The sequence below is a fragment of the Acanthisitta chloris genome, unplaced genomic scaffold (assembly GCF_000695815.1).
Source record: "Acanthisitta chloris isolate BGI_N310 unplaced genomic scaffold, ASM69581v1 scaffold526, whole genome shotgun sequence".
Classification (NCBI taxonomy): Eukaryota; Metazoa; Chordata; class Aves; order Passeriformes; family Acanthisittidae; genus Acanthisitta; species Acanthisitta chloris.
Genome location: NW_008679506.1, coordinates 30818 through 45608, shown reverse-complemented (window position 1 = coordinate 45608; position 14791 = coordinate 30818). Strand labels below are relative to the sequence as shown.

General features: G+C 39.4%; 1 protein-coding gene across 1 annotated transcript in view; it reads left to right on the top strand.

The window, feature by feature from the left end:
- Positions 1-280: 280 nt before the first annotated feature.
- The window catches only part of LONP2 (lon peptidase 2, peroxisomal), a 23300-nt gene continuing 8789 nt past the window's right edge, over positions 281-14791 (top strand). Inside the window, exons 1-4 of the mRNA XM_009077300.1 lie at positions 281-421; positions 6282-6432; positions 6944-7070; positions 8143-8276. Coding sequence (XP_009075548.1) covers positions 299-421; positions 6282-6432; positions 6944-7070; positions 8143-8276 — 535 coding nt within the window. The 5' untranslated portion in view covers positions 281-298. The remainder of the gene's footprint in view (positions 422-6281; positions 6433-6943; positions 7071-8142; positions 8277-14791) is intronic.

Genomic DNA, 14791 nt, shown 5'->3' with positions numbered 1-14791 from the left:
GTAAAATACCTGCAAGCTATAAAGTTTGGATATACTTTAATGCATATGTTTATCTTTCCAGACCAACTAGTGCACCATAGAACTGAAATTTTCATCTCCTGCTGTAATTGCTTGTATTACTTCAGTCGTATATTCCATATTTTTAACAGCTAGTCGCAAAACTTTTTTCAAAAAAAGCAAGAATTGTTATAATGCTGCTTCTTCTTACATTTTGCTTGGGGTTTTCTTGGTGCTGTTTGCACTCCTGTGACACACCTGCCCCTCTCTCCCTCCTCACAGACGCACCTACGTGGGCAGTATGCCTGGCAGAATCATCAACGGCCTCAAGACTGTGGGGGTGAACAATCCTGTGTTCCTCTTGGATGAGGTGGATAAACTGGGAAAGAGCTTGCAAGGGGACCCTGCAGCAGCCTTGCTTGAGGTAAGAGGTGTTAATTTGCAAGCTCTGTTTCATTTGTATTCAAAAAGGAGTTAAGGTCCTGGATTCAGACTGGAAGATTCGCTGGACAAAAGGTTGACAGTGTCAGGTATCAGCCACTGAGTTTTGACATCCTTGGATTTCTGTCAGTTCCTTGGGCACAATTTAAGTCCTGTTAGGCTGTGTGATAAATCAGAGATCATAAATCTCAGTGAGCTGCACTTAAACACAAGAATGTATTTTGTGGCAAGTGCTTTGTAGATGTAAATACTGTTTGGTCCTTAAACGTTACTTATTTGAGGAACTTAAAGACATTGATTTCTAACCAAATGTTAGCTAAGAAAGAACTCTAAAGCATTCAGACAGTAGCTACTTTTTCAACTTTGTTTCTTGGAACAATTTTAGTATCTTTTTGAAGATTTGATGGTACCAGCTCATATTGGAATTAAGCGTTGTACTTAGCATGTAATATGGACTAGTTGTGTGTTCTTCTAGGAGCATTTCTGTAATTAGTGTTGTAATTAACTTCTTTGAATTCAAGTTTTTCCTTTAAGTCACAGATCCCCACTCCTTGACTGATTGTGGTGTGATGATAGCTTTCCATGAGAGTCAGTTTTTCCATGAGTGCATTTTTTTTGAAATTCTGGGACTCAGACTAAGACAGAAATGAATCTAATTTTGAAGTGCATGGTACAGTTATTTTATCACAAAGGTTTCAGAGGTCTTAAAGTTGACTTACTTAGAGACACAAGTAAAATCCAGGAGATACAATTAGGAACTCTGGTGAATGAGATACTGTTGGAATTTTTTGTCAGTCCCATCAAGTGTGGAGATGTTATTAATTAGGTTAGTTAGATTTTCAGGAGGCTAAAACTTGAGTGATTATGAAGAAGATTAATTGAGACCTGTGCTTTGCAAGCTTCACATATCATGTAGCAGAAAGCAGTAATGAGTTGTCAGAACCTTCTTTCTGACTTCTGTTTTCTGGAGTATGACACAATATCCCAGTACAATTTCTTCTTCCACTGAGGTGTCCATATTCAGTGCTTTTATTCTAGCAATTTGCTGAAGTGAGGAAGGAGCATCTCCTCAGGTATGGGGAAGACAGAGAGCATTGCCCTTCCCCAGCATCTTAGTGCAGAAGGTTGTACTGTTGCAGCTGAACTGCTTCTGTGGCTGTTCTTTACCTGTATCAGTCAAAAACCAGGAGCTGTGTTAGTGAAAAATACCCACAATTTTTGAGCTAGCCTGGCTTGCTTTCACTGAAGGGATTTAGGGCATAATCCTAGAAGCATCTCAGCTGTCAGACTTAAGGTGTGGTAACTTTGGCAGGTGGGGATGAAAGTGCTTCTGATAATATTTGCCAACAGAGTCACTCTAATAACTCTTTTGACTGACAGTGCTTAATACAGTGATTTAAATATGAAAAATGCTACTTAAATTAAGGTGTCATGAGCTCATCTCTGTGCTGTATGACATTCTGCAAGTGAACTGTCAATTGACATTCTGCAAACGTCATTATTTTCTTCCTGCTAGATAGTGTAAAATTACTGTTTTGACAGGGCCAAGTAGTTCTTTGAGAATCAGTGTACGAACAGGCTGTGGTTTGAGAGCTCTGTTTTGATCTTTGCCTGTTCACATGAGCTAGTAATGATTTAAATCTGCTAGATGATAGCATGGCTTCACTTCCTCAGCCTCTAGAAGTGACAGTTATGGTTCTTTACCTGGGACTTCTCAAGTGTGTAGTGCCCTCTGTTAGGGTGCAGGGAGAACAAGCATTCACATGCATTTTCTTTGTACTTTTCTCACTTGTGGGATTTTGTTTAGTCTTTGCTGTTAATGGTAATGAGCTCTGTTTCTGAGTTTGCTCATATTTCTTCTGTCCTGTCTCCTTGAGATATTTGAACTAAGCTGTCCTAGCTCTCTATAGTCAGTGCATGGATAAAATACCTGAAAATCAAATTTGGTCAGTTAGCTGACTGGTGATTGCTAGGCAAAATCAGTAACAATGCAATGATGTGGCACTTCTTGGAAAGAGTCCAATCATAAATCTAGATTTCTACATTAATATTGTTCATTTTATTCAACCTTTGCTGTTTCTTTTAGCTTATTTTTCATTCCCTGTCCTGTAGTAGAGAACAATTGTATTCTTATTTTATTATGTCAGGTGTGTGAGGGCAAATGAAATTAATTTATTTTTTAGTTAAGTTGTGCTTGAATTTTGGATACTTTGTCGCTCCTTTGAGATGTTTCTGGTTTCCATATTTTAAAACCACATTGTCAGTGATACTCAGCTCAGCTCCTGCCATGGATTTTTCCAGCTGAGGCTGCCCAGGTTACCTTCCAACCCTCTGCTTGGGCTGCAGTCTTTATGTAAGCCATTGCTAATTGAGCATTAGTTGCATCTGGAGAAGTAATTGCCCTATTAACCATGGCTGGACTCCTCCCCTGTGAGATCTGTATGTCCCTCTACTGCTGCCTCAACCTCCTGAAGTAGGTGCTTTACCTCTTCTAATGGAGAACTCATGTCTGGACATAATAGCTTAATTTTCATCTACTTTTTGTTGTTTACATTGTTGGAAAGTCCATCTGGAATGAGCAAAGGTGGCTATTATGTAGGAGAACAAACAGGAGTCAGTGGTCACCTAACTGGGACATTTGTTTTTCCCACTGCAGCTTCTTGTTTGGTAAGTGCCATCATTAAGTATAAAAGGCACATCTTTTTTTTTTTTTCCTTAATGTCTAGGTGTGTTAAATTCTCACTGTCTACAGTGGGATAATATTCAAGAAGAAAATTGCCATACCCTGTGAGTTTGGGAGCAAAGCTTGATGGTTTCTAATTGCCAGAGATGTGCTTAGTTCTAATGCCTCTGCAGAGCTGCTGCTAAAGGAAGACAGAATGTCTTCCTATTTCCAGTTAGTGTTCATCAACAAGGGAATATTTTAGTCTAAATTTAGATGACCTCTGTTAAAAGCAGAAGAAAACAGAAATGGATCCAAGTGCCTGATAGTGAGTATTTGTATGCAGGGAAATTAGCCCAGGAGCATAGCCAGGCAATTAAATGTTCATGGAACTTATTCTGGATTTTGTGCTAATAAAAAGCTGTTACAGAGGAGGCTTTGTATGCATGTGAGCTGTCAGCCATAAATCAGCCAAGATGTTTTGTGCACTGAATGTTCTTTTTGTACTTAATATTTTGGTATTAGCTGAATATCTTTGACAACTTTTGAACTTTAACTTTAGCACAGATACCTAATTGAAGAACAGTTCTGTTTGCTTTGGAAAATCTTGTTTTAAATGCATAAGCATGACATTGTTTTATGGCTTATTCTAAGAAATAGGACCTGAAACCATGACAGAGAGTCCAGAGAAACTCTGGCCCTTGTGAGAAGTCCCAGATAACATTTTTAGATATAAGCTGAGTTTTCTTGGATTCCAGTTTGCTTTACCTTTCTTGGATGGTTCTGTTTGCATATGAGTGCAACATCAGTATTTTGTGTATCTTTGTAAATAATAGGATAATATCCAGCTTGGCACTTAGTAGAATTCGTAAGGATTTCTACTTGCAGACTAGAAGGAGAAAGAAAGAATTGTGTGTAGGTAAATGTGATAAAATACCAGTTTGGTCTGTCAGAATACACTGGTTTTTGACAGCTTTGGAAGGAGTTGCAAATACTTCAACTGATAGACTGGAATTTTGTGGGAATACCATTATCAGGGTAAAAAAAAAAAAGAGAGAGGGAGAGTAAGTTGAATTAGGAGTTGCTGTTTAAATCAGTTTTGAAAAATTTGTAAGAGTAGAGTTTGAATGGGAGAATTATGTTTGGTATAGAATACTTTGGAGATAGTTTGTGGATGCTGTGCTTGGATTCTCTGCCTGTTGTTGTGTCTCCCTGTATTTTAGGGCTAGACTGTAGGGCTAGTTGAGGTAAGGGACATCTGTAACTGGTTGAATTATGCATCAGTGTACTTGGCTTCTCAGGGTACTTCAAGGCCTTTGCCTTCATTGGTAAGGAAGGGAGTACATGGCAGCAGCTGCTTGCTGAAGAGGGTAAGAAAAGCTTTTGAATAGCTTATAGCCAGTGAACAATGGCATTCACTGAGCCCCAGCCTTAGTTGTAGAGTGTAGGCATATGCTTCAGTATGTTTTAAGATTTCACTACTAAAGAGGATGTGTACCCTGTATTTCATTCCAGTTACAATACATTTCCAAATACTGCTCTTATATCTGTGCAGCACTTCAAAATAAAATCAGAATTTCCTCTGGTTTTGAAGATGTTCTGCTGTGTTTCTGGCATTCTGAAAAAAATTATTAGTTTGTTCTGGTCATAAAACATTTCTGTTCCAAAGATTTTTTTCAGAAAGCGTGAACAGAATTGAAGTGCAATGAAAATTCAGAATTGTTTCCTTTATAACTATCTAAGAAGTGCTCAAATTCAGCTTTTTTAGAATTACCAGCACTGTTGCTGGCTGTAATTCAAGTTGTGTGCTTTCATTCGGGTGTAGGCAGATGAATTGTTTTGACAGTGGTGTGCTATTTCTCAGGAGGTGCAGAGGTCCCATTGTGTGTAACATGAGAGTTGTTCATCTCAGTGGAGCAGGGATAACTCATCCTCTGGGAAGGAAAAGTGTGGCAGTACTTCCAGGGGGTGTGGAGCAAAGGTGTTTGATAGGTGATAGAGAAGCAAAGTATTCATTGCTCCATACCATGAACTTCCCTTTCATAGCAGTGTTAAAAGTCTACAAGACATCAGCTTAGTACCCTCATGATCCACATATGTGGAATATTTATCACCTAATGTGGGAAAACAGCTTATTCAATCAACAGTTTAAATATGTGCAAGTGTTGCATTAGCACACATAAAGAGCACAAAACAACACTTATTTAAGCTGTAGTTCTATTCATGCAGTAAATTTTTGGGGTTGGTCAAACTGTTGTTAATTTTTCTGTGCTTGTTTAGTTTTCTCGTTGTTTTAATCACAAAATTTGTGAAACAAAAATTTAAAGATTGTGTTAGGAAAGTCAGGGCTCAAGTTAGGTCAAGACATGCACAGGGTGTCATGGGCAATAAGAAGACTTTGTACTCCTCCATTAGCAGTAAAAGGCTGAACAAAGCTGGATGAGTGGGGCAAGTGGTTTAGTGATATAAAGCTGAGATTATATTTGGGGTTTTTTTCATAGAATCAACGAGGTTGGAAGAGACCTCCAAGATCAAGTCCAACCCTACCGTGGTCACTAGCCCATGGCACTAAGTGCCACATCCAGTCTCAGCTTGAAAACCTCCAGGGATGGTGAATCCACCGCCTCCCTGGGCAGTAAATTCCAATCCTGAGCACTCTCTCTGTAAAAAAAAAATCTCTTCCTAATATCTAACCTCTTCTAAATTCTTCCCCTTGGTTTTCTCAGGGAGGGCTCACAGGTTGGTGTGCTTGGAGTAAGGAGAGCTACCAGCATCAATGAGGATTGGAGTCAGGGATTACTTGAGAGAATTCTGCTTATTCCACAGGACCACATGGGCTGCTTTTCCTAGTTTGCTGAGAGTCCTTGAAGGGCCACTCTCTGCCACCTGTGAAAGGTGATGGAGATAGCTTACAGAAGGAACTGATGACTGGAGAAATGCTGCAGCCACAATTAGCAAAGGGCAGAAACAACTAATGGGGAAATGACTTCTCTCATTTTGCGTGATGTGAATTGTAGTCACAGAATAATCTGAGCAGGGCCAGGATTTAGTGAGATTCATAGCTTACTTTGTGAATGTAAAGTCAGGTCTGACAGATCCAAAGGGAATATAACAAAAATGTGCATATTTTATTTACTTCTAACTGAGCAATTGCATCACTTTTGTGTTCATTCTTTTTAAGGTGTTGGATCCAGAGCAAAATCACAGTTTCACCGATCACTACTTAAATGTAGCCTTTGATCTGTCCCAAGTCCTTTTTATAGCTACAGCCAACACCACAGCTACTATCCCACCTGCTCTGCTGGACAGAATGGAAATCATTCAAGTTCCAGGTAACACTGCAGTGTTTTCATTATTGCACATCCTTAAGCAATTCTGGGGTGTTGTCTCTGAAATGAAAGGCAGTTCCATAAGGAAAGCCTGCCAGGAATCTGGGGTGCATGGCTAGAGCTGTTAGGAGAATAGGCAGGATGCTTCCCTCCACTGTGGCCTCTGCCAGGAGAATGACATTTAGCACTGCACTTGGGAAAACTCAGTTCCAGGTCTATGGAGAGACATTGATACATCCTGGAACAGTATTTTCATCGATTGATTTCTTTGAATTCTGACTGGCTGTTGACTAGTGCATCTTTAAGATTCCAGTGAAGAAAAGGGATCCTGGAAACACTACAATTGTTCACATGAAGTTAGGAATAACCACAAGGGTCATAACAACAGCCTTTTAAATTATAGCTGGGTTTGGTGGTTTTCTTCTTGTTAAATGTAATCAGGTAGAGCTATCAGAAGTAAGAAATCTGATTACATTGTAGTGTAGGATTAATAAATACATGCTTTGTATTGAAGGGTACACACAAGAAGAAAAAATTGAAATTGCACATAGACATTTGATTCCTAAACAGCTTGAACAACATGGCCTGACCCCTCAGCAAATACAGATTCCCCAAGTTACCACCTTGGACATAATTACCAGGTAAGTCTCATTGCTTTCAGTTGAAATAACTTCTCTTTTTTTTGTAACTAGGAAATCAATTTATGAAGTGATAAAACAAAGCATTGCTGAAGATCTGTTGTCCTTAATAGCTCCAGAAGTTCAACAGTTGGTAATTTATGGACTTGCTCTTTGTTGAGCTCTGTCTGGCTCTGCTGTCTGAACCAGATCATCCTTCCTCACCTAGAGAATTCCTTCCTCTGCCTCTCCAGGTGTGGCTTACCTGGAGTTGTGTCAGTTGTGTGGGCACAACTGGCAGGGCCCTATGAATAGACAGGAGCACTTGAGGCAAAGTGTTGCTGCAGTGTGTGAAGCCAACACGTATTTTAAAAAGTTTTATTTCTGTCATATTCATACCAAAAAATGGTGATTACCTTTTTTTTTTTTTTTATTCCCCCTTTGACTTGATGGGCCACATTTTTCTAAAATTTGTAATTAGGTTAAAAGATTTAAAATGTGGATTTTAAATAGTTTTTCTTCATTAGAATTTTTTTTTGGGGTTGGGAGCAAAGATATTGATCAGAATATTTTCTGAACTTGAAATTAGCTAATTTACAATGGAAAAAGTGTCTCAGGGTTCAATGAATGGAAGTATTTTATGACCAGAAATAGCATTTTGGCTGCTTTGTTTAGTGAGTGTTATCTGGTGTTTCTCTTTAATTCATACACTAAAAGAAAATATCCTTTTGCAGTCAGTTCCTCAACTTTCAGTGAATTATATGTTTAAGCCTTAAAATAGTTCTTCCCTTTAATTTTTATGCATCTAAGAGGAGCTCAGTGCCACTGAAGCATGGATTAGCATTTCCTGAAGGTTTGACACCAGCTGTTAGTCATGTCTTCTTCCCACTCAGTAGTTTTTTCCCTCCAATTTTATCAGCAGCAACTACAATTCTTTTGATAAAAGCAAATAGTCTTTTCCTGTTTATTAGAGCAGCCCAAGGTTTCGCTGCCTTTCACATCTCCTTTGATTTGGATGTGTTTTTAATAAGAAAGTGTGTTTCCAGTCAGAAGAAGTCTCTCCTAAAGGAGTGTCCTCTCTTTGTGTGTGCTCCAGGTACACCAGGGAGGCAGGAGTGCGCTCGCTGGATCGGAGATTGGGAGCTATCTGCAGAGCAGTGGCTGTCAAAGTGGCAGAAGGACAGCACAAAGAGCCCAAGCCAGACCGTGCTGAAGTGGGGGAAGGAGAAGGTGTGTGTCTTTTGCATGTTTTATTATAAAGGAAACTCGTAGCATAGTCACTAGGAAGTTGATTCATCCACTGTTTCTCCCTTTCCATGCCTCTTTAAGGGCTCTGCTTTCAAAAGCATTGCAGACAGTGTGGCATTATGATTATGCATGGTTTGAGTAGTGCTGAGTTATGACTTGGGACTTGAGTGATTTCAGCCTGCCAAGTTGGTAATTGAGAAGTACAATGGATCTGTTTCATATCTTAGGGATGCAGTTAGGATTTGTGTATGTTTTTATGTCTTTCTAGGCTTTTTTATGCAAATCTTTGACTTCTTTTCTTTAGTAAAAAATTAAGCATGGGTTTAGCTATTGTATTTAATGAGGTTCTTTAACTGTGCTGTGCATACTCTACTAGCTCAGAACTCAATCTAGTCATTTTTGTTGTACTCTGAAATGAATGTCTGCTTGAAGAGCTTTGAAATTAGAAAGGTTTGGGGGCTCTTTTTATGTGCCTTCTTAGACTACCCTTATTGGAAGTTTCTTTGGAGCTTTAGTAACTTATCAACCTCAGTAAGTCTGTTCTTGTTTCTCACGAATACAGACAGAAGTGTTTTATCATTCCCCACAGACTGAATGAAAGCTAGACATAAAATTCTCAAACAGCAAAATACCCAGGTAACTGCTTCACCAGTAAAGGTTAGACCTCTTTGTAGTCTTGAAATAGAAGTGGGGAAGGAAGAAATCAGGCCCATAATCCAGTTCATGTGCAACATGAACTGGTGACTGTTCCCTTTGTCATCCCCACGAGTGTTCTCTTTAATAAACCTGAACATCCATTCTGTGTTTGGTGAAAAGTATGATGGAGGACATAGGTGGTTGTGCTTTTATTGCAGCTGGTTGCTGATGGAGGATGTTGCTGTACACACCAATTTTCTGTTGGAAAATCCTTGCAGCACTGGATGTGTGCAGGACCCTCAGTCTAAGGTAGATGAGAAATGTGAAAGGACAAAGTTCAAACCCGAAGTTGAACTTGTAAGATATGGCTAGCTCTTAGTCTCAGTAAAAATCTAGCAAGCAGAGTGTTGGGGGCTTCACTTGTTTGTTTTCAAAAGACTGAAATAAGCCCAGTTGACACTGTCTGATAACAAATCCTGCCAGTCTGTCAGAGGACAACTGTGTGTCAGAGGACCCCAGAAAGCACAGGCTGCACAACAGCTGCTTGCTTTTGCTCCAGGGTACTCACAAACCTAAAATACTAACCAGAGCTCTGTTGGTTTGATCTGGTGAAATAGTCCACAATTTAATTCATCTGGAAAAAAGCTTTAGGTTCTGACATTTGTACAGCTAGAATAGTTCTGGTCTGGATTAGAGGAGGACAAATAAGAAGACTCATTATCTGGTCCTTTAAATCAAAGCAGTGTGCATGGTGCTCAGTCCTTTCAGAGAGTAAATCCTGGGGGAGGAAATATAATTGATACCTGTGTAAGCACTGGTATTAAAGGTATTTGAAGAAGTGTTGTACCCATAGTAAAAACTTGGGTAATTTGTCTCTGAAAATCTGTTTAACAGTCTTGCAGCTTTCCCTTGCCTTTTTCCTAGCTCAGTATTTCCCTTCTGAAAATGAAATCTTCTACCTTGCTGAGTTTCCTAAGATCACCACAATGCTTGGAAGCTGTAGGAGCAGAAAACTGGATTTGACCCTCTTTGCTTAAGTGGATTCAACTCAAGTTTCCCCAGAATGTTTGACTCAAAGACACTGAACTCTCACAGCAGCAGTGGCTGTGAATGCTTGAATGACCCTGCAGTTAGTTTGTCCCATCTACATTAAAAGGAAGAGCAGGAAGAGCTTTTAAGACATTTATTAATGCTTTATATGATGTGCATCTTCTCTACCTTCTTGTGAACTTCAGCACTAAGTTTGTTGATACCTGGACTTGCTCTTGAACCTGAACACTGAACCTTTGGGCTGTGTCTGGCTCACCAGCACCAGGCACTATCAGCTGCCTTTCCTACTGGCACTTTTTGGATGATAATTTTGACAAGTCATGTTTGCACTATGTTTAAATATTTGCACTATGTCTAAATGTGCTTTAAAGGTCTAATGCAATTGCTGACTGAAAAAAGTTATTCTGCTCTTCCAGCCTTCTGATAAAAGAAATGAAAGGTAGGTTCAGAGCACAACTGGGGATCCTTTGTGGAGAAACATTTCATTATTAGGGCAGATAACAAAAAGGAGCTGTATTAGACATCTCAACCCAGTGAGACAGGTATTTACCATGTTAAAATTAGCACTGGACTTGCAACGTAGGTATTTACAGTGGTAAAATTATACACTGGTAAAATTAGTACTGAACTTGCAACTTAGCAAAGCTAAGTGAAAATAGCAAGCTGAGTGATTCAAAAGAGGGCAGAAAGCACTTTTGGTTGACACACTGGAGTAAACCCAGAGAAATGAGCTGTGCAGAGTTGCCTTGGTAGTTCTGGAGTGGAAACTGTCCCTAAGGAAAAGCTGTGTTGGTAAAAGGGAGTCTGAGGGACAGGTGGCTCTGAGTTAAACTCTGCTATCATAAAGACTTGTATAGAATGGTGCAGTCTGCAAAGTGTGTTTTATTTTGTACCAATAACATTCTGCTGTAATAATACCCTGCTGTGTTTTTAGCAGAGTGCATCACTTGTTGGGAGTGTATGAGAGTAGGACCCTTTGAAAAATATTTTTGTTCAGTTTTCATTCGTTCTGTTGGAGACAAGCAAGTATTTGAAGCAAAGCTTGTGGAAATATCTCCAAATACTTGCAAGCTGATGCAGATAATGGGATTGGTAGCTTAAATTTATTTTGCTGGAATTTTTTTCTTCTGTGTGCAGTTGTGCATCGTGATGAGGAGTTTTTATTCCATCTAGTGAATGACAGTGGAAGAATAGTTAATCAAGTTGTCTCTTCATGGTTTCATTTAGAATTATGTCTTGAAATTTTTTTTTCTCTATCTGGATAAAAAGACCTATAATTCCTTTTTGCTTTACACATTTGTCAGTTGCTGGAGTGGGATTGGGACTCTACAGTTAGGTCTGGAGTTGTGCATAGGAGAGGCTAAAGCACAGTCTGTATCCAATTCCTAGCACATCCAGGAGTGTTGTGCCTGTTGTGTTTGTCCAGCTGAGTGGGTTGTAGTAAAAGCTGAAAGACATTAGGTGGTAGAACCACAAAATTTCCATCATTACATTGATTAAATGATGCAATTAACTCCAAGTGGGGCTCCTGTTTTCAAGGCTGCTGCTCAGGGGTTTGACACTGTTTGTGGTGGGCTCTAAAAACAGAAGGTACCTGCCATAGCAGAGCTGCCACCAGGAGATGTGCTGTCAGGCTGTGTTTAGCACTTTGCAAAAATGCATGACTGAAATACACTGGCAGCTTTGTGTTGCCTTCCATGCTCCTTTGACTCCTGAGCTTCCCAAAGAAGTTGGCAAGTGGGGAGTGTTAGTTTGCGTCAGTCGTCGAGTTTGTACAGTGAACTTCAGCAAAGGCAAACGGAGTCATTTTTCAAACCTCTCCAGGGAGTCATCCCTGTGTACAGTAATGCTATCTGATATTTCACTGAAACACTAGCTAAGATTTATGAGACACTTGTTGAGTCTTTTGACACTGGAAGAAATTCTAGGAGTCACAAAAATATGTGAAACTCTCCTTCCCATTTTAGTGCAACTGCCTTGAGAACACAATGCAGCAACTGTGCACTAAGGCATCATATCATGATCCAGAGGTTGAAACTCAGAGAGAAAAATGATTTGTCTAATGCAGAGCTGAAAGGAGATTTAGGACAGGTAATATTTAATAACTAGAAGTGATTAAATGTGGATTCCATCTCTGTCAAAACCAAGGCTTTGAAAATGCTGAAATATTTCCATAACCCTGTGGAACAATGCAGTTTGTTCTTCTCCTTGTGGATGAAACAACACTTAGTTTTGAGTTTAAATGCAGGTTTGACTGAAGTGGTCAACATGAAGTGATACATGAAGTCTTTGCTCTCAACCTGGGTTTAAGATTTGTGTTGCCAGTGCTTAATTGAAATCTGTTTTCTGAGGAGATGAGAATTTGCTACATGTTGAGGAGGTTTTAGCTCTTGTATTCTCTCCCTTCTATCATATCTCTAGTGGAAAGTAGCAGTCTTAGACTTTTTTAAATCTTTGTGCCATGGAATTCCCTTTGAAATTAAATCTCTAATTATACAGACTAGTTCATTGTCAGTATGTTTTCTTAGGAGTTCACTTGTTTACAAGTGTAACATGTGAGATTTGGTTTGATTTGGGGAAATTGCAAAGGCAGATCCCTGAGGAACATTGTCCTGAGCTTTGAGTAGCTGCAGATTCTGCTTGGAAAAATGTACAAACATAATTAATTCTTTTTTTTTGTTACTTGGGGAGGCTTTTTGTTGTTGTTTATGCTTAGTTTTTGCAGTTCTTAAATGTTGAAACACCTCAGTACCTTCTGCTTTTGTTTAAGCAGTGGAGTACAAGCAGAGGTGGTTCCTCTAGTGCAGTGTGGAACTCTGTTAAGAAAACTTCTTTGGCTTTGCAGCTTATTTGTCCAACTTCTCTCAAATGTAAGATGATTAAGCTGATGTCCTAACCACAAGTCCTGTTTCTGGAAACTCAAATATAACTGTCTTGTTTTAGATAAATGTGTCATTTAACTTCATGGTTTCTGGCTGTTCTTCTGGGGTAGGTAGGGAACATGCATTTGTCATCATTAATGGAAATCTTAATTACTTGTGTCTGTGTAGATTCTTCATAGTCAGTACTTGGTTAAAGATGATAAAAGATGTTTTTTCCTTTAGAGAAGAAGTTAGCATTTGTAATTATGTGTTGGGACATCACTGTGTGCATAGAATATGTGTGGTTAGAAAATGAGATGATGTCAGGATTGAGGTTAATATTTTTAGAAAAAGTCTGGAGTTTGTTATTGTTTGCAGATGATAAAATGGGATCTACTAATTACATTAGATAAACTCAGTTTCTGATTCTTTTGACAGGGCGAGTGGCCTCAAATTCCCTACTGACTTGTTCAGGAGAAGTCACTCTTCAGCTGTATACACACAGCTAGGTGAAATAAGAGCAGTTATGTTTGTTAGGCAGTAAAATCTGCTGCTTAAACTCAGTTTTGTTTCAAAACATGTATTGCATATCACATTACTCAGGTTTTGAAGATCTGCAGTGCTGCAATCGCAGTCGGAGTTGCAAGAATAGCATTCAGGGTTATGTTTCCTAGACTTGCCAGTGTTTATGTCTTTGAATTTATGATGTGTAAAAATAGTAGTTTAACAAAAATACAGAGACAAGCTGGAACAACAGGAGGGCCATCTGACTAGGGCAGTGTTTACAGTAAAGAATGGGATTTGTGCAGTGGTACAATGGAAAGATTAGTGGCTGTTGGATAACAACTGTTAGCTCTGAGTCCTGAATGAAAGCTGAGTTGCTGCTGTTATGGGAATAGTGATGTAAAATGTTTTCCTTGATGCTGCATTAATGAGAGTTGCCCTGCTGCAAAACCACCTGTAAAAAGGCCTTTATGTATCAGGATTAATGGCAGGATAGTTTGTGTCTTCTGAAAGGAGATGTTCTCCTTCATCCCTCTGAGAATTTTGCAGCACTGAGCACCTCTGAATGTTCTAGTAAATAGGTTGAATCAGTGATTTGTGTTTTTCTACAGTTGTTTAAACTCCTGGATTTTCAATTATTGTGCCTGCATTAATATGTAAAGGAAGAGAGTTTCTTATTTCGAAGAAGGAAGAAACTGAAATTTTCTTTTCAAACTGAAATTGAATTCACAGGAAGGAAGCAACATTTACTTGGGTAACTTCCCAGAATATGGTGCAGGAGTCCTGAAGCTTGGTATCCATTCCTGTGTAATACAGACTATACACTTTAAATGTGTATTAGGTTTGTGTGTTTGGGCTGGGAAGAAACATCTTCACTAGAAGGATGTGCACAATGCTTTTCTGAGTGGGAGCCCCAGGGCAGGGAGGCACTGCCCTGAGACTGCTACAGAACCTTAAAACATCTGCAGTGCTCAAGTATTTTTCATTTCTCTGGTACATGTTTCACTAAAATATTGCTTGGGGCTCTCAAGAAAATGGTAACGAGCCTTTTGCATCTGGATCAAATTCTGTGGGAGATGACTCCCTGCTTGCATTCTCCCTCTGTCACTTCACTCAGACATCATTTGTTGGAGGCCCAGACTGAGCACTAAGTCCTTGAGCTTACTCCTGCAAACAACTGGTTTGGAGACTTTGATATTTACATGGTTCCCATTACAGTTCACTTTTGTCTAGAAAACATATTTGTAGGCAAAAGAGAAATTTTAAGGCAATTCTGCTAAGGAAACCGTAGGTAAGGAATAGAATCATGCTATGAATCATAGAATCACAGAATTTAGGGGTTGGAATGGACCTTACAGATCATCCAGCCCCAACCCCTGCCCTGGGCAGGGACACCTCCTCACTAGCTCAGGTTGCTCAAGGCTCATCCAGCCTGGATTGAACACC